The following is a 20,835-nucleotide window of genomic DNA, read 5'->3' as shown; positions in this document are numbered from 1 at the left end:
TTTTAAGTATGTATTATTTTCAGAATAAAAAAATCTCTCTCTTCCTGGAAGAAAAATACATTTTAAATTATGATAGATTATTTTTATCTTTTTTACAACACCTCAGCTCACCTCTGTATATTTTTCCACTTTCCATATTATTTTGTGATGATCGTTTAATATTAAACTGGTAAGCCATTGCTCTTGGGATATTTGAGGAAAATTTAGGACATTTTATGTGCCTGAAGTTTTAGAACTTTGTAGCATAATATTGCCCTTAAGTAAATAAGTAGCAGTGTGAGTTTTGTTTGCTGCAGTCATGGTAACTGCTGCCTCTGTGTACTTGTTTTACGAATGAGAGAAAAAGAGATTGTGCTTCTAAGCTTTCTCATGAAAACTGAAGTACTTATTTTTAAAAATGGTAGAAAAAGTGTCTTATAAAGGAAATTGGATAAGATTGATCACACCCATACACTTTCTGATCTAACGTTCCTGTTCTGTTTTTCTTGTCTCTTTGAGGATCTTTTTCTCACCAGTCATGCTTTACAGTTTTATTTTATTTTTTTCTGTGGTTCCTTTTCGTCTATATACAAGAAACCAGGTCATCTTATCTTTTTAAAAAAGAAAATCTTTCCCTGTGTTCTTTGACTTTGTGCCTTTTTTAGACGATTGCTTTATTTTTTTAATTCTGAGACTTCTTAGAGTTAACTGCAGTTCGTCACCTGCACTTTCTCTCCACTCGGTTCTTCACTTAGTGATTTTCACTCAGCACTTTGCAGAAATTGCCCTATCAGAAGCTACAGTGACCTGCTATTTACTAATCCACAGGTTTATCAGCTTTATTTTTCTCTAGTTTATATGAGATCCTTTTTGCTTATCCCTTTAATGTAGGCATTTTTTAAGGTTTTGACTTCTGCCCTCTTATTTTTTCATTGTTGTGATTCTTTTATTACCATTTCATAGCTATCTCTAGCTTTACCTTATTCTGTCTAACTCAGAGCTGCATTTCCTGCAGTCTGATAGATATCTCCCTAGATTTCTGGCTAGAATTCTAAACCTAACTTTTGTAATCAGAATTCAGCATAACATTTCTCCCTTCAACATCTGTCCCCTGGCCTCCTCCCACACTCCCTAAAAACTACAAAACAAGTACTTTTTATATCTGTCCTATTGTCTTAATTTGAATACTGCTGTCACTAATCTCTTAGTTATTTTGTTTTTTGGAATCGATTTCTTATTTTCTACTTTTATAGTTCTAGATAAGGCCACCATTAAGTCTTGAATTAATATAGTCTCCTGCTAATTCACTTGTTTCCTTGAATTTCTCATTTTTTAATGCTATACTTGGATACATAATTTTTTGTTTTTACATTAAAGTCCAAGTTCTGGATTTCTGATAAATTTTGATCTCAGCGGGAAGGCTTCCCTGAATACCAGAGCAGCATAAATTCTCCTCTGATTCATTATTTTCAAGCTCTTTTACCTAATACTATGTGATTTGTGGTAGAATAGTGGTCACTAATGTGGTAGCTGAGGAGAACATTTTAAGAGACTCTAAGACTTGAGTAGAAAATGATTTTTTGCAAATGGGAAATTTTACCTATTTTAGAAGGTTAGAGTTTAGAGAAAAATGTCACTTAGGTCGGATGACTTTATCTTTTTTAATCGTAACTTTCATTTTTGTAGCATTTGACACTATTACTATTGTACTTCCCTTGGAAGTCAGTTTATCCTTGAATCATGTTTTTCTAACCATTCTGTGTGTCCCATTAATATGTTGTTACAAAATAAAGTGCACGTCATTTATGATGTCTTCCTTCATCTCTACTAGCAGTTTCCATTTTTTATTTTTTGCTTTCAGAGAGTTGTATGCTTCGATTATAGTATTTGCTGTAATATGCTATATTACTATCATTGTGACTATCAATCGAATAGATTGTGTATTGAGTTCAAGTAGGTTTTAATGTATTTTATCATTCCTCCCATGTCTTAAATACACAGTAGGTCCTCAGTAAAAGTTTGTTAAGTGAAATTATTCCCTTAGTCTGAGATGCCTTTCCTACTCATGGATTGTAATCTCTCTGACACAGATTGCTAAATGGCTGTGGGTAGATTGCATAATCTCCTTAAAATTTTTGGCCTGAAACTGGTAACGCCTTTCCTCAAAGGGTTAGGTTATAATTAACTAGTAAAATGCTTTGAAGATGAAAAAGTTAAGGTTGAACATATGATTATCCTATTAAAGGTGAACTGCTAGTATCAGGTTTGTAGGTAAAAGCTTTCCCAAAGTTTGAAGTTAATAAAATGCTGCTGAAGTAATCATTTTGCACAGCTACATCTTGCTTATTTGCTTTGCTTAAGTCCCTAGATTTCTTTGGAGGGAAGAATCCCTTTGTAATGCTATTTATTCTGAGGTTTCTTTCACAGAGCCAAGTCAAGATTGAAATTCTTCCAGAAGAGAAGTTTAGTGCAGCTGTTAGGATGATGTGCCTCATATTATAGTTAAAACTGTGTTATGTGCCAGAAGTGCTCAAACTTTTGTGTACAGACAATCATTTGGAGGCCCTTATTAAGAATATCTCACTAGATATAAACTAGAGATTCTAGTTTAGGTTATGTTTTTTTGATGAGAAATTCAGGTGATTTCTGATTCAAGTAATATGTGGATAATACTTTGAGAGAGACTCTGAATGGAACCGAAAAAAAACCAAAAACAAAAACCCCAAGATATCAGAGAATAAGGACCAGTAGACATACAAACTCATTTAAATCGCTAATCGGAGCAACATCATTACAGATCATTTAAAAAATGACTGGACTTTAAATATTTTACTGTTTTGTCTTTAATTCCATAAGTACGTAGTATTTATTCCCAGAATATGTTTTTGAAACTTCATTGCCTACAAATGCTCTATGAAAAAAGAGAGCTTGATCAAATAAGTTTGTGAATTGTTATATACTATCTTCTATACTTAGATTTACACTGCACATTAGCATATTAAGAACTCTTAGAAGTTTTGCAGCAAAAAACCATGGACCTCATTGTTTCCCCAAACTTATTTGACCATTAGTCTTCTTTTGTTTCCCCTAATAATTTCTAGTAATAATTTATTGAACAAGCTTGGAGAAATCTTTTTTTTTTTTTTTTTGCATGCTATTGTGTGGGATTAAAAAGAAATAGTGTTTTTTGTTTTTTTTTAAATTAAAGAACTTAAAATCTTGCTAGACTCTTGAGACTTGGACATGACACTTAAAAATGGTCAATATATGATGCTAAACTGAATATAGTTAAGCGCCAAAATGTAGGGTTGCAGCTAGTAGACAGAAAAGGCCAACTTATGTGAGATTCTTCAGATAAGATTTTAAGGTAGAGATGTGTCTTGAAGGGTGAGTGGTGGGATTTGATAAGGAGTGACACTGGTTTGAACTATCTAAATTGATAAAGCAGTTTTATAGGTATCAGTTTCTGTATTCACAAATATGCCTTAGCTTAGAACACATGACATTACTTCCTCAGTGAGTACTTGATGAATATGTTATATGATAATGCTTTTCAAACCCTAATGTGCACAAGAATCACCCGGAATCTTGTCAAAAATGGTTTCAGAATGGAGTGGAACACATTTGTAGTGACAAATGTAGTCTGCTAGGGAGGATAGTATGGAAGTAGCTAATCAGTTTTTCCTGGGAACTTACAACTAATAAGTTGCTGTGTACATTACACAACTGACATGTTTATTATCCTTAATTATAGACACTCTGATCTTTGAATTCTAATTGTTTTTCCCTTTGTGCCTTTTAGTAGGAGTTTGGTCTTGTGACTTTAAAACTAGCTCAACTAAAACTAATTTAGTTAAATTAAATTAAAACACAAATAGAAATTGTTTTTTTGCAAAAAAATTTTTAGTAAGTGAATTACTTCTATAGGCTATACTTAGATACCTTTAAACATACATTGTAAACATTTCTTATGTTTGTTTGCTAGTGGCTACATTTTGACTATGTAACATAGTGTCTTGCTTTGGGAAAATATAAAGAAATGTGCATTTATGAAATGCATAATTTATATACATATATTTTTAAAAGAAATTTGTAGCATAAAAGGAGACCAAACTCAAATATATTTATATGGTAGCATATTGAAAATGATTATATATTCCTTTGAAATGCTGATTTATAATGCCAAGTGATATCAGCATATGGATTAAATCTTCTCTAAAGAGAAGGTCCTTTCTTCTGCTCTCTTCTTCACCTGCTCAGTGTCCAAAGAATGGCATGGTGGAGAGCCGCCGTGCAGAGATAGTGACCTTCCTGCAGTCTGAAGACATGCGGCTGGGAGGGAATAATGGAAGTGTGATGGCTGGGGTCTCTGGTTGAGAGATTGGTTACCTTAAATAAACTAATTAATCGAAAGAGTAAATAAATAAATAAAATGAATGAATGAATGAATTGGAGATGACAAAAGCCGGGTTTACAAACAGAAAGGAAAGTATAGAAAGAAACTTAAGGTGTGGAATTAGCATTAGAAGCATTAATGTACACACATTATTTTTTTTATTATTTATGCACAGTTAAAGAAATATAGATGTGTGTATATATATATTTTCTTTACATATATTTCCTAGCTCTCTCTGCTAAGAATACGTAGTAGCAGTGAAACCCCTGGTAATAGTGAGTGCACTTTGTGTCTTTGTCTTGGTTTCTAAATACCATCCTTGACTAAAAGGAATCAGGACTCGCTCTTTGGAGAAATGACTAATTCTAGGGTCAGGGAGGGAAAGTACAAGATGAGCTTAGAGAGTTTTTTTGTGCTAGAAAGTAAGAAAATACTCAAAATGATAGGGAAATGTCAAAAGGATACAGGAAATACTTTGAAAGGGCTTCTGATGGCCAAATCTTTTATAATTCGAACAACAAAATAATATAATAAAATAAGAATCCACAAGTGCATGTTGATATAAATAAATGAGTAAATGAATTGGGTAAAGGGGAGAGGGGGAAACTCTTTAAAGTAGAATGCCAACTAAAGAATGTAGGAAGAATGACGGGATTAGATAATCACCTCAGTGGTATTGGATAAAGGCAAGAGTAGTCAGTGAATGTTAAGGCTGGTGGGTGGGGAGGTTCAATGAGGCATAGGTATTGGTGAATCATTAGAATAATTTCACCTAATCTAATCAAATACAAAAGGGAAAAATAGACTTTACAGTGGAGAAACCTGGCCGGCACCAACTCAACCAGGTGATCAAGCTGATAATGATGGGTAGATATAGTATGCATAGTGTCATTTCTGTATATTCCAAGAATGTATGGCCAGACTCTGGTATGAGGAACATCAAATGGACCCAGATTGAAGGTCATCCTAGCGAATGAAAGGCTACTCTTTACAGTCAAGAGGAAAGACTAAAGAACTGTTCCAAATTGAAGAAGACACCGGAGGTCTGATAACGAAATACAGTATGTGTTCTTGAATAGGATCTTGAACGAGAAAGGAAAGAGAGACGTTGTTGAGATATTCGATAAAATTTGAATGTGTCTGTGGGTTGCCACTGTGTTATATCAGTGTTGATTTCCTGGTTGAGAGGGTTGTATGATGCTACTGTAGTAATGTGCCCTTGTTTTGGGAGATACACTCTGGAGTATTTAGAAGAGGAATGAAGAATCATGTCATGAAAAGATATACACACACCTTTTCTGTAGAGTTGAAATTATTTTCAGATACAAACAAGACTAAACATCCTTTTCTGATTATAAATGTCATCTTTTGAACTCTCTTTTCTATTTATAGATTATTACATTTTGCTACACTTGTAGAGTGATTCATTCAGTAAATATTTATTGGTTGAATAAATACTGTACTTTAAGAATTTAAGAATTCTGTATATTTTAATAGGAATAATAAATACATTTTTAACTGTGTCTTTCAGAAATCGGAGGTTGATGGTAGTTTAAGCGACAGCCACGTGTCTCCTCCAGCCAAACGCACTTTGAAACAACCTGATTCTGTTTGCAAAGACAAATCAAAATCACGTGGTACTGGTCAGCGAGAGGAATGGAACATATCAAGTGGACAGACCAGGTGAGAAGTGAAAACTCATTGATTGTTTTTTCGTGAACTGTTTGATATGATTCAGGGCCGAAATTAGTGTGAATTTTCTTAAATTGTAAAGCTACTAGTATCTAGATATACTTATAAATTGTATTAAACTTACTTTATAATTTCTGTATACAATTTTGTTATCTCCAAATATGCCATAAAATATATTTTTTTCATGAAAATATGTAGTATGTAGTAAAACTCATTAAAACTATGGGTTTTGATAGGTCTTAAATATGCATACATGTACATGTTTATAGTCCTGCAAATTTCAATAAAAACATATGGTTAGAATTTTTTTATTTGAAAGTATGTAAAATCTCCCCTTTTTAAAATTATTAAATATTCCACTTCAGATGACATACTAAAATATAATAAAATCTAAATTAATTTTAAATCTTTTTATCTCTCTACTGGTTTTCAACTAAATTTGCTTTGCGTCTGATTCAATATATAGCAAGAAACCTTAATTTTACTCACCAAAGTAAATGGTAGTAATTTAATGAAATAGGATAAACACACACACACACAGAAGAGATTTAAAATCAACTCAGAATCTTTAGCTTTTCTTTTCTCCAAAGTCTTTAATAGAGAATTGCTGATGATGTGCTGACTGCAAACAAATAAAAATAAAATATTTTGGTTTCTTTTCTCCTCGAAGTATTTAAAAATATTTTGATTAAATACATGTACACACATATGTATATGTGTGTATATATGTAAATTCTGGATAATGTTACTCTTTAATGAAAAAAATCTTTGGAGTTACATAAACTTTGATAGGTAGTACATTTACTAGTCTCTAAAGAGTCTGTACCTATTTCAGTATGTTCCGGAAAAAGTACCACTTTATTTAAAGAATTTTTTCTTCCTTTTTTTGGCATTAAAAAAAATTAAAAGCCAAGTAAGCATTGTTTTCTTCAGAGAGACAAAAATCTTATTGTGCTTTTTTCCTCAGTGATGTTGCTGTTGTTCGGAAAAGTGTTAGATTCATTTTGTAGAATGATTTTAGGGTTAGCATTTTATTCTTTTGACTAATTTAAGTACGTATAATTTTAGTTACAGTTGACATTCAATGTTGTATTAGTTTCAGATGTACAGCATAGTGGTATTTTAAATTTTTTATTTTGCATTGTCTGGGAGCTAAGTAGAAAAATACAGGAATCATAGTCTGTTGATTTCATCTCCCCTTTTTTATACTTATTCATATGTGAGATGAAACAGATCCAAATCACTGTAATGACATTTAAGATGAGTGCTGCCCTTTAATTACACTTCTAGACTTGATCTACCTGTTATAATCTGTGTCCTGTATTTTTTGAGTGAATCAGGCTTCTTTTTCTACATAAATGTTTCTAAAAAATGTTCTTTCAGTGTTAAATTTTGACCTTTTAACTGTAAGATAATTTTAACAGTTTAATTCAAGTTTGAGTATGTAATGCACTAGATTCCCACATCTTATCCACTCAGGAGGCCTTTATATAAATTGATGTGTTATATATAAAAAGGCCTCAGTTTTGGGGGGGAGATAGTTTTGCTTCCATTTAGGTACCGTAGAGTATGACACTCCTTTAAAAGAAATATTAAATACATTTTGAATAAAAAGCTTAAGAAATAATGCATACTAACAGAATTTACTGTTTCTGTTTTGGTAGTTCACATTTTAAAGTTTTTTAAAAATTAATTATTAATTAATTAAAAAATTGTTTATTTAAATTAGTTTCAAGTATACAGTACATTGGTTAGACATCTATATTGTTCATAAAATGATCCCCCCAATTGCTCCCTCCCTCCCCTGGCCCTCCACTTAGCCAGCATTTTAATGCTAACTGTATTCCTTGTGCCGTGCTCCCCATCCTCATGCCCAGCTATCAACTACTAATTTGTACTTCTTTAATCCTTCACTCCATTCTCCCAGCCCCCAATCCCCCACCCCTCTGTCTGTCACCAAATTGTCCACTGTATTTGTGAGTCTGTTTTTGATTAGTTTGTTCTTTTCGTTCCTTAGATTCCACATATAAGTGAAATCATATGGTATTTATCTTTCTCTGTCTGACTTATTTCACTCAGCATAATAACCTCTGGGTCCATCCATGTCGTTGCAAATGGTAGGATTCATTTTTTAATGACTGAGTGCTATTCCATGGTATATATGAACCATAATTTCTTTATTCACTTGTCTGTTGATGGGGTAAAAAGTTTTTTAAGTCTACGGCCATGCTACCCTGAACAAGACTGATCCGTCTGATCTCGGAAGCTAAGCAGGGTTGGGCCTGGTTAGTACTTGGATAGGAGACCGCCTAGGAAGATCAGGTGCTGTAGGCATAAAAAATAAAAAATAAGGGATTGTAAACTGACAGGGTCCTTGCAGTCTGCGAGGTCAACCAAGGGTTGCCTCACCTAAAAAAAATAATAATAAAAATAAAGAAGACTTTATAATCATAAAAGATTTATTGGAGGATGTATTTAAACAGTGTGAACCCACCTGGTTACATTTTAAGTGATTAACTTTTGAAAATGTTGATTCAAGAGACTTTTTAGGCACATATAATATTGGATAGGCAGGCCAGCTCTTAAAATCCCAGTATTCTTTATATACACAGCATTTAATATTGTTTGTCTTTTTTGATATCTCCTTTTTATAAAGAGAAATGATAATGGTAAAGTGATAACAATCTGTGATTGTAAGATAATTAGATTGATTGAAGAACATGTGTGTGACCCCCCACCATAAAACAAACCTTTTTTAGCAAAGAAATAAAAGCCAAGTAAGCATTGTCTTCTTCAGAGAGAAAAAAATCTTATTGTGCTTTTCTCCCAGTGATGTTGCTGTTGTTCAGAAAAGTTTTAGATTTCTTTTGTAGAATAATTTTAGGGTTAGCATTTTATTCTTTTGACTAATTTAAGTATGTATAATTTCAACCATTTGTATTCGTATACAGCTAAAATTCATTTGGAGTTAAGACTGAATAAATTGATCAAACTGAGTTACTGTTATATTGGGTTCAAAGTCAAAGTATATGAAGTTATAAAATTGATTTTTCTATATGATTTTAACTGGATTTTGAGATTGATTCTAGAGACTACAACATGTATAATCATCTAAGGAATGTCCTGTTAATACATCAATTTCATGACTTTACAGTTAAATTCATATGCCAGGAGAATTGTGTACTTGGTAGACAAAGGTGCTAAAAATGAAATACTTTCCAAGAGGTAGTATATTCGAACGAGGAAGTTTTTTGTTATATTCTGGGGGAAGGGAGGGCTGGAATTTTTGTTTTTGTTTTTTTGACAGTCTGAAGACGATAGTTTGAATTTTTGTTCATATCTTTTAGTCATCCTAGCTGTGACCATTATTAGGCAGGGGTATTTATACTTAATGGTTATAATAGTTAACACATAATTTAACGTGAAGTGTGCTGGTGTAACCAAAAACGTTTAAAATGTTTTAGCTAAAAAATTTATGCAAATTTGTAGAAGATAATCTGTATCCTTGTTGTTTTCTGAATGACCTCCCTTTTTTTAATCTTCAAAAATAGTAATTGTCGAGTTCTTCAAAAATACCTAAGTAAGTTTATGCTGACAGCTTTTTTATTATGTAACACTTTAGGTCTGAACTTTCTAATTATAGTAAGGTGTAGGTGACTTTTTCTTACGTCTTCATGTTTTGATGACCATTTAAATATCTTTCCTTCAACATTTCTTTCTCCACCCAAAAGGGAGAATTGTATAATGACTCTTGAGAAATTAGCTAAGTTTTCATTGTCAGTTTAGAAGGTGTCAGAAAATATTCGAAGAAATTATTAAATGGTATTGGCGTTCAAGTACTTTTTTCTTTTTACATATTACTATTGGAATAAATTTGACATTGTTTCAATTTTATTTTTTCAACCCAAACCAATGGTAAATGTCTGTGACCATTGCTACTTATGGCATCAGTTAATTTATGGTATGTGTTAGGCTTAAGCCTTTTCTTTGGATTTTAACTTATAGAGTTGAAGAGACAGTAAGTTCTGTAATTAAGTTTTTCTTGAAGTAATTAAATGACTTAGTATATTTTATTAATTATTATCAATTTTAGAGTAAAAACATCTTTACTCTTACAAAAAGTAATGCTGTATTACTGAAATTTTAAAGATTAAAATGATTCTACCAGTATTGCATTTCTTCTTTAAATGAATGTTGATGTGTTTGCATATTAAATATAATTGTGTTCTAGGTTAACTTCTCAGCCTGGTGCTACATTACCAAACGGACATAGTAGCTTATGTGAGTATTCTGTTATGAAACTAATTAGTATTGAAATTCTTATAATGTTTTTAAAGTGTTAAAGTGGGGTAAAATAAAGTGATTTACTAGTATGTTCAGCATACGGTTGGAAATGAATGGATTTCAGTCATAGTAAATACGTATGTAATTGTTAAAAGTTGAGAAATCAGTACAATGGAAATAATTTAAATTATTATGACAGATTGTAAACATTTATAGAAATTTTAGATTATCAGATACTAAAATCATTTGAGGTTATATTAAACTTTTTGTAGTCTTTTAAAAGTTTTTTTAAAATTTTTTCTTTCTTTTTATGCCCTGTCCTTTGAAATGGAAATATCTCTCTTCTTGTAGCCCTTCGAAGCCATCCCCTTCGAGGGGAAAAGAAGGGGGATGGAGACCTTTCTTGTATAAATGGTGACATGGAAGTCAGAAAAAGTTGTCGTTCCAGGAAAAACAGATTTGAAAGTGTGAACCAGAGTTTGTTATTTGATCAACTAGTAAATAGGTATGAATGCTTATGAAGTAAGCAGTTTCATTTAATTATTTGATTTTTAAGCCAGTTATGTTATAAAAATGACTAAAGCATTGACTTAGCAACAAATACAATTTTTTATAACAATTTGAATTAATAGTTAGCAGTGATTGTCATCTTCTATCAGTTGACTAGATGAATAGCATTTATGAAATAGCTAAATTTTTTTCATCCTTTTTAAGCTCTTGTGCCTAGTTAGATGCTATAAAGAGTAATTTTATTCTAAACTACTATAGTCATTTAAAATTTTCTTATTTAACATTTGTATTTTTAACAATTTTTAAGCAATATTAAGTTTCATATTAATGTAGATAGTAAGTATAGTCAGGATTTGCTTAGTCAGGATTTTGTATTGAAGGTCTTTTTTGACACTGGCTATATGGGTTGTAGCTAGTGAGTGAGCCTCGCTGACTGTTCATCATCTATGGGCAATGGAATGTAATTCTTCTCAGATTATAAATTATTGTACTTAATCTTTGCAAAGGCCTGGAGAAGGGAGGTCAGTACAATCCTTGTTTAACAGGAGAGAGTAAACTCAAATTTGAGTATTAGTTATTTGTTAAGTGCTTAGATCAGTTTCTGGACACAAAGTAAGTACTATCTAAGTGTGTTTAATAGAGAAAATGTGCTAATGTCAACATGTATTTCATGGATGTCAGTGTTTACAAATTTACAAAAATACTTGTTCAGTTACCTTATTGGCTTTAAATTTTTTTACAAATCCTTTATCCTAGATGATTCTTAACACCATCTTCAAATAAAAAGATTAAATTATTTTTTCCCAGTGCCTTTGATCTTGTAGTCATTTATTTATACTGCCATTATGGATTTAAATATTTGGAGCCTTATAAACAAAAGTCTTCTATTTTGTAAGTTTTGCTTTAATAAATATATTAAGGTAGATGATGTTTTGGTTTCATCTTTTGGGGGGCTGTTATCTTTTGATGGATATCAATTCAGAAAGAAATATTTCATTGGGATGTTAGATACAGTTATGTATCAGAGATAGTTTAATTATGCTTTGTTGAAGACTTCTTTTACATATATGATGCAGTGTATGGTTCCAGATTGTCTAAACCCTAGTTTTATTGTCTGATTGCAGTACTGCTGAAGCTGTACTACAAGAAATGGACAACATTAACATCAGACGGAATCGTCGATCGGGAGAAGTGGAACGACTTCGAATGTGGACAGATACAGAATTTGTGAGTGTATTAACTTTAACAACCTTTGCAGTTTTTTATTTTGATTGAGGAATAAAAAGGGAGAGTGAACAGCATTTGAATTTTTTTGAATTAACAGAATTTGTTCCTTCTTTGTTTCCAGTTTCGCTTGTGATTTTATTGCTTTTTCTCTTTCATATTCTACTTGCCACAACCTTCCCCAAAAGGTCCTCTACACATTTGCCAAAAGAGTCACCTGAAAGTATAGCTCTGATTCTGTAACTTCTGTGATCTGAACCTTTAATGGTTTTTATTATGTATTGAATTAAAAACACTTTGGCCCTTGTAATTTGGTTTCAACTTTATCTTTTCACACACCATTGCCCAAACATAAACAAATGCTTCTTGTTCCCCTATTTTTTATTCCTCTTAATACTTCTGGTTAGGGACTGATAGAGTCCTACCTTTGTTTCAATATTCATTTCAAATGTTGCCTCTCTTCCCTCCCCTTACATAGAGGAAGATTCTCTTGTTGAATTCTACTTTGTACTTTTATTTATGGCATTTAACTTGTTGTATTTTCTTTCATAGGGACCTGTGACTAATCCCACAGGTCACTGTAATTTGCTTGAGGGAGAAAGTATGTCCAGGGCATTATAGTATTCAACTTCCAAATATTTTATAAATTTTATTCTCTTGTTTCTTATTTGAATTCAGGAAGCTTCATTTTTACGAGTCTGTGCCTTGCAAATAGGTGTTGGGGAAATTTTATTGAGTGGGCATGTCCCATTGGGTTGTAACATTTATAGCTGGGAATAAATTCCTTGTTAATATTTGACAGATTTCTTTCTTTAAAAGGAAAACATGGATATGTATTCAAGAGTGAAAAGGCGAAGAAAGTCACTGAGAAGAAATAGTTATGGGATACAAAATCATCATGAAGTCTCTACTGAGGGTGAAGAAGAAGGTTTGTAAAGCCCCTTATGAAGTAAAGACTAGAAAGTTCAGGTAGAAGGAAAGAAAAATATGTACAAATAATATATGTGTAATATTGCTGGGTAGATGATTTTTAGCTCTAGAGGTTTATATTTTGTATAATTTGGAATAAATTTTAATTGACTGGCATTCTGAGTTTTCATTTCCTGCATTTGGAAAAATGCCTTTACTGTACACTATACATTGTTATGTAATGTATCTTAGTAGTGACTATTGGTAGTCCTTAAGTGACCTAATCTGGTATGGTATTTGTCATGGGCTGATTTGTTTGTTACTTGAGGTCTCTTTCTTTTGTATTTAGGTACCTCCTAACTAGAAGCCTCTATGCATATTCACCTTCTATCCATAGCCTCTAAATCTCTAACTATTTGGGTCCCGTAGTATGGACTGAGGAGTAAATGGTGAAGTTCAGAGGAAGAGGGACTGCTAGTGCTAGTGGAGGGGTTGTACTGTTCTCTTTTTGAGGCATGTCTGAGTCCTGAACTGAAGAACCTTGACTGAATTTGTAGGGATGGAGCTAGAAACATGACGAAAGTATGTTTGCCCTAAAGATTATAAATTAATGACCAATACGTCTATAGGATTTAATTCTGTAGGAATTAAACTGCTTTATTGAAATGGATTTTCAGAAGGTTTGGTGTATTGTAAAATGCAGAGTACTTGTATTTTACCAGGAAGTCTTACTAGAGAAGAATGGGTTTCTTATATTCTGTAATTACTCTCTTATTAGCAAGTTTTGAAGAGCTGATATTTCTAATGAAGGTACTTTATTGAACAGATATTATTGTTACAGCTATATCGCTTCCTTTGGAGAAAATCAGTATAGGTGAGACAGATTTATGATGTTATTTTTACCTTTTCATTAAGCGAACACCTTTGTAGAGTTTCCAAAGTAGATTCACCACATATAGAATTTCTTCCCATAATAAATAGTGTGTCATTTTGCAGGCATATTTTCAAAAAGTGTTTTTTTTTTTTTTCTTTTTTGAAGGCTTTAGGGAACTTGTTTGGGTGCAAGTAATTTATAGTATAATTTAGTTAAGTAATACTATATTTGCTGATTTTCTTTATAACCTAATGATAAAATCTTTAAAAACTTAGAATAAGCTTTCATATGTCATGAGTAAGATGTGAAGTCCTTTGCATTTTTAGTCTCATTTCTCTCAGCATCACTAGCAATTTTAAATATTTCCTGTGCCTTAATATGATTGTATTATATTGATAATTCTTGTGGTTAAAAAGTTAATCATAAAGTATATTGCATTTGGGGATGTTAAGCCTATAAATTTTCATTAGACTTTTGTTTTAAGCTGTGAATAGATGTCAAATCTATAGCTATAGGCACACCACTGTTTAAAAATAAACAGGGTTTATGTATATTATAATTTAATTTTTGCATGTCTAGATAGCTAGGTGAATTATCATAAAGTGATCACTGGTGTCGAGTACTAAACTAGTGTTATCAACACCTCGGAAATCTGCCTCATGCTCCCTCCCAATTCATACCTCCATTTTCCTACCAAAATGTAACTAATCCATGTTTACCTATTGTCAACAGGCCTAACAAACTGTTATACTGCCAATAAAAATTCTTTTTGCTATAACATTAGTAATTATCTTGTAAGCATATTTTTTTGAACTACCAAATGGTGTTTGAATACCAGCCATACTCAGTGATTAACTGGGCATTAAATGAAGTTTGCTGTAGTAAAATTCTGAAATTTTCTATTACCGTATTGTATGACTAAGGAGATTGAAAGGTAATAAGTAAACCAAGGGATCAAATAATGGTCATACTGGTTTATTTAGCAGAGAACTATATCTGTTATTTGTAGGAAAGGCATTTTCTTTTACATCTATCTAGGTTGATTTTTAATTATATTGATTTATGCTGCATCATAAAATGATGACACTTTTAAATGTCACCTGTGTAAAGAGTAAAAGATAAAATGTAAATATTTAGTTCTAGAGTAGACCAAATCCTTGTGGTTTAAAACAGTCCTTTTTCTTTTGCGTGGGGGAAACTAGAATCTCAAGAGGAAGATGGTGATATAGAAGTTGAAGAGGCAGAAGGAGAAGAAAATGATAGACCATATAATTTGCGACAAAGAAAAACAGTGGATCGATACCAAGCACCTCCAATAGGTATGAGACTCTAACTTCTTATTGTAGTTGAGTAGCTTATTCTGCTCCGCCCCTTTAAAAAATTAGTGTTGCTGAATTTAAAAGAATGAAATCTCTTGCGGTAGGTTCCATACATCTTTTCCTATGTACTTCTATTCACACATACAACAACAGAAAGAAAATTACATAGTTGCAATATCGAATTACATAGAGCATGTGCATTTTATTTAAAGAACCTTAAATTTAATAATAAATACTGCTCATACTTTTGTATTACTTTGTAGTTTATTGAGCACTTTCATTTACAGCAGTTCTTTAGGGCAGGTATCTCTGTGTTCCCAGTGGTTAAGTAATTTAGCCAAAGTCACAAAAGTGGTACACGGCTGTAGCTCGGCAGCTTGGCCAATCATATAGAGCAGAATTTGTAACTTTGAAGAACTCCACTTTATCAGTTTTTTTAAAAATGGATTGTGCTTTTAGTGTTTTATCTAAGAAATCTTTGTTTAACCAATAGTTACTAAGATTTAATTTAACATCTTTTTAGAATATTTACTTGCAACTTATACCACAATTTTAATTTTAGTTGTGCTCCTACGCATTATTTGGAACTTGAAGACATATGACTAGCTTCTATTCAGAAAGTTAACAGAAGTAATTTCTACCCCTAAATATATCAACTCATCAATTTGTTATTAGTTATTTCTATGTTATCCTGTTTTTTTTCTTTAAGTACCAGCTCATCAGAAAAAGAGGGAAAACACACTGTTTGATATTCACAGATCTCCAGCAAGAAGAAGTCATATCAGGTATGTTTTGTTGGTTTTTGAAAGGAGGAAATATTTACATGTCATTAAATAATACATAACATATAATGCCTTGTAATTACAATATAGATACTGTTGGTATTAATGATAATGCCAGTGAGGGACTAAATAGCTTTTTTCTTTCTTTAATTAGTGTCTAATAGTTTTATCCTACATGTGACTATTACCTTCCTGATTCAGTTTGCCTGGAGTAGTCAGTTTTAACAGTTATGTTCTCTAAAGCTACATGGCTCTTTGGTCTCAGTAGAGTTGAATCTAAGTGACTCACATTGCTTTCATTTGAAGCATTGGTTCAGTTAGTCTTTGCTACTTTTTTTTTCTTTTTCCCCTTTCTTTTACATGTAGGTACAAAGGAGACTTTTTTGTTTTTGAAATTTATCTTGTCTATATGTTTTATGAAAAGGTAATATATTCCCCATGGCTGAAAAAGAAATTTAAAAACGAACACGAAAAGCTTTTTTTCTAGTCTCAATAGTCTCTCATTTTCTCATAGTAATATTGTTATTAGTTTATATCTCCTTTGAGAATATGTTTATATATATATGTGCAAATACATATATCGTTACCCTTTCTTTTTACATAGAATGTACTGTGTACGTTGTCCTACACCTTGTTTTTTTTTTTCACTTAAATTACTTTAACTGTCAAAAGAGTGAAATTTCACATATTTATAGTTTTACATAGTATTACATTTCTAGATATACCGTAATTTAAAAACTAGCCCTTTATTGAGAAGATAGTTGTTTTCAGTCTTTCGATATTACAAAATATGACATAATAAATAGCTTTGCATAATCATCATTTTACATGTGCATAACTATGTTTGTAGGACAAATTTGTTGCTTGACTGCCTTCCTGAACTATCCTATTTAAAAAATTGTAGCCTCTCTATTTTATTCCTTTTTTTCTCTTTCTCTGTGGAATTTACTATGTTCGTACTTTATAAGATGTCTACTGCATGAGTGCAAAGATCTTAATAAATATTTGCCGAATGAATGGATGAATATAGCTATTTTCTACTAATTGTGGAAATGATGCTTACAATGTGTTTTTAAAAGCCATTTGCTGCTGTAATGATTTTAAAGATTTTACTTTCTTTAAATAGAAGAAAGAAGCATGCCATTCATAGTAGTGACACAACTTCTTCTGATGAAGAACGCTTTGAAAGAAGGAAATCAAAGAGCATGGCAAGAGCAAGAAATAGGTTAGTAAATTTTTTATTGTTTTTTCCCCGGTGGAAAAAAGGATAAACAGTTTTTATTTTTTGAATGGGATTCTCATCTGTACTAGCATTTTGCTAATACTGATATTCCGCACATATTTTAGACTAGAGTAATGCACTGACTTGGTTTTTATTTTGTAATTCTTGGAGTTGACATCTAACCTTGGGAAACTTCCCATAAATTACTTAGTTTGTAAGAACTCAATAAAATAGTATGCAGAAGGTAAAGGAAGAGCCACCAGGAAGAGGCCAACTTCTATGGCAATCTTTTTCTCTGTACCTCTCCTTAATCCAAAGTCATTTAATGAGCCGATTTTAGATGCTTGTAATGATTACATCTTTAAGAGTAAGATTTGGTTTCTAATAGAATTATCTCAGGAGCCCTTGTTTTTTTATTGGAAAAATTGTTTTATTTTTAGTTGAATGAGTATCTCTGATGATCTTTGCTTAACTAGAGTAAATGATTGATTACTACATGGCTTACTAAAACCACTAAAGTGTTCACTGGGGGAGAGAATCAGTATTATGTCTAGTAAATAGTTAAAAGCACCAAATTATAATTTATTTCTTAAAATTTGAGTTAATTTTCTAGCTTATATTTATAATACTAAAGATAAATTATAGTTAGAAAATTTACATTGGCAAAGCATTTATATAATTTGGCATTATGTATCTGTTGTAGAAATACCAAGCTTTCAGTTGGCAGGTCTTGGAAACAAGTTTGGATTGGTGTAGACTGTATGCTGACAAGAATTCCTCATGCAGATGATGGGAAGAAGATATAAGAGAAAAATCTAAGTTTAAATAAAGGAATTTGATGCCAGTTTAATATGAACTATGTAGATATCTGCTTTGGAATTATATTTTTAAGAGAAGTTAGGATTCAGAAATGTCAATGAAATTACATTCAGTGTAGAAGCTATACTTTCTTGAGGCTCTTTATGTGATTTTTTTGGTGTTTACCTAAGGTTAAAAGAGGAAGTCAATTATATTTTCTTAAGGGTAATAAAATTAAATGATACAGTATAGAATTTTAAGTCTCTAAAGAACTATTTTAAGGTAGTTACACAAAAGATAAAGCTTAGTTTTCAAAATGTCACCTAGACTTGGTTTCCTTTGAATAAAACAAAGAAATTTTCTCAGTTGCGTAAACCAAGTAGACATATCCACGTAGTATCTGAGGATAAATTTAAATATTACAATAAAGCTTGAGTTCATTTAATGCCATATATTACAATACATATAGTCAATTTATTTTTATTTCATGCTTGTATAATAATAAAGAATATCAGGTAAGTTAAGTTTTTTTTAAGTTAGAATAGATTGGGCTTTTCAGACAAATAGATTAATGATCCTGATTATCTGGTATTTTTGGTTTATTGAAAGAATTTAGAAAAAGTGTTTAAAAGTATGAAATCCTTTATTTTCTGGGTTATGAGAAAAAGGAGAAAGGTGAAATGTGTTTGACTTAAACTTATTTTGACATTAAAAATGTGAAACTTTGAATGCTGTTTACTCGAATTTTTATGAATTTCAGATGTTTACCTATGAACTTAAGAACAGAAGATTTAGCTAGTGGTATTCTCCGAGAACGTGTCAAAGTAGGTGCAAGCTTGGCTGATGTTGATCCAATGAACATTGATAAATCAGTAAGTTTGTAAATGTTTTTCTAAAAGTTTTTAATGTTTATTTTTAAAAATTATTTCTTGTTTCTAAAGCCATACACAATAAAAGAAAACCTAGATATCACTATTATTAGTGTTTTGATTTATGTATTTTGGAACCTAGCACTCTGGTCACATGTGATACTTATTCAAGTTTTTCTATTTCAGTATTACTGGAGTATATAATGAAAAATGTGTAGGAAACGAGGCTGACGAATATGGCAAGGCCCCATAAACCATGATAACCAATGGGGTATTGTTAAAGCTGCTTAGGTTTCATGATCAGATTTTAGACAGATCACTGTTGTCTGTTAAGCAGGTAATGAATTTGAGGGAAGCAAGGCTGACGTTAGGGAGACTGGTTTGTAGCTGTAATCTAGTAATCTAGAGTGATGGTCATGGTAGAATGTAGGGTAATGATGGAAGGAAGTCGCATATGGATTCGATGGAATTCAGGAGAGAATTCAGATGTGACAGAATTTGGTGAATTAATTCCTTTTGGGGAATGAGGGAGAGAAACAAGTTGAATTCATTACTCAGGTTTCTGGCTTAAGCAACTGGGTGGGATAATGGATGGCTTCATTTTCTGAAGTAGGGAACATAAGGAATATGTATTTGCGGTGTGAAGATGATTTAGTTATAGACATGTTTAGATATCTGTGGCACATCACAAATTAAAGTAGTTTGTTAGAAATGGTTATTTTTGGCATTAACTAGAAATATCTGGGCTAGAAATTTGGATATGGGTCACTGATATAAAGATAGTTGAGGTGATTAAAGAAAATGGGTAATAGCATGCAGGGAAAGTATGTAGCATGAAAAGAGAGACGATTTAGAGGCCACGGTAGATTCGTATTGTTAGAATCTTTTTTGGGGGATACTTTGCAATAAGGGTATTGTATAACCAAGAATGTATTCAGTATTTTTTTGTTGTTTTCATAAACCTATTCAACATAATTTAAGTGATTCTTATATAAGAGACTAAAGTTATCAAATGGAGTTGTGTATATATTTAAAAATGAAATGTTAGCTACCTCCAATCTAAAGCATAGGGAAAATACTTATTTGTGAGTACCTAAGGAAATTTCCGAATTGCATGTCTAACAGTTCACATTCTCAGCAGACTTTACCTTATGGTCTTTGCTTATTTGGTTTAGCAGCATCTTACTTTCTCGAATCTAGGTGTTTCTGCAAGTCAATTAGAGTAATTTATGTCTTTAAAATTTGATATCATATATAAGAAAATTTAGCTTCTCTTAGAATATATCTTTAATTTAAACTCTGTATTTTTCTAGATTACTTAAGTTTTTTCTATCATAGTAAGATAGTCATTGTAAAACATTTTCAGTACCGTAACAGAATAGAGAAGCAGGGAAAGAAATCTCCCAGAACCCCATGGCAGTCAGTTAACATTTTTTGCACTATTTGCTTCAAGCGCTTTCTTCTATACAGTTTTTTAATTTACACAAAGTCTTTTAGATATTTAAACTGTTGATGGGTGGGAGGAATAATCTCTGTTGCTTCTTGTGCTAGATCAGTGTTTCTCAAACTGTTTTTTCACTGTTGTCTCCTACGGAGAAAAATTTCTCCTGTCTAGATAAATTAGTATTAAAGGTTAAGATTTTGTCAGGTAAAGGTGAACTTTGGAGGGTCACAGACCATTGTAATAGCCAAAATATTTTTTACCTTATTCCGGAACTAATTTTTGTTCCTTTGGGGGCGATATTGCCCCTATTGAGAATACATTGAGAGATATTTTGAAAGGCATTTAAATTAGTAGTGTGTACATACAGCATAATGTCTCCTATAAATACCCATTAAAGTATTAGACTGGGCATTAATCTTGCTCCTTAGTTACTAGGAGATTAAAGAATGGTACCTTTGGCTGGACTGAATCTAAACTTGAATTTTACTGCCAACTTTATTTTTTTACACTTACTGCAAAAGTGTAATTTTTGA

At 31.8% G+C, this 20,835-nt stretch overlaps 1 protein-coding gene and 1 pseudogene across 4 annotated transcripts in view; both read left to right on the top strand.

Annotated features, from left to right (window-relative positions):
* Positions 1 to 20,835, top strand: part of ATAD2B (ATPase family, AAA domain containing 2B) — a 107,637-nt gene that overhangs the window by 8,928 nt on the left and 77,874 nt on the right. For all 4 annotated transcript variants that reach the window (XM_015588192.2, XM_015588193.2, XM_006910268.3 and 1 more), the window contains exons 2-10: positions 5,907 to 6,058; positions 10,299 to 10,348; positions 10,703 to 10,856; positions 11,986 to 12,088; positions 12,905 to 13,013; positions 15,071 to 15,187; positions 15,897 to 15,972; positions 17,096 to 17,194; positions 18,750 to 18,861. In XM_015588192.2, coding sequence (XP_015443678.1) covers positions 5,907 to 6,058; positions 10,299 to 10,348; positions 10,703 to 10,856; positions 11,986 to 12,088; positions 12,905 to 13,013; positions 15,071 to 15,187; positions 15,897 to 15,972; positions 17,096 to 17,194; positions 18,750 to 18,861 — 972 coding nt within the window. The remainder of the gene's footprint in view (positions 1 to 5,906; positions 6,059 to 10,298; positions 10,349 to 10,702; positions 10,857 to 11,985; positions 12,089 to 12,904; positions 13,014 to 15,070; positions 15,188 to 15,896; positions 15,973 to 17,095; positions 17,195 to 18,749; positions 18,862 to 20,835) is intronic.
* LOC112478556 lies at positions 8,284 to 8,401 on the top strand (annotated as a pseudogene).

This window comes from Pteropus alecto, unplaced genomic scaffold (assembly GCF_000325575.1).
Source record: "Pteropus alecto unplaced genomic scaffold, ASM32557v1 scaffold61, whole genome shotgun sequence".
Classification (NCBI taxonomy): Eukaryota; Metazoa; Chordata; class Mammalia; order Chiroptera; family Pteropodidae; genus Pteropus; species Pteropus alecto.
Note: the sequence above shows the minus strand (reverse complement) of the source record. Positions and strands in the feature narration are given on the sequence as shown.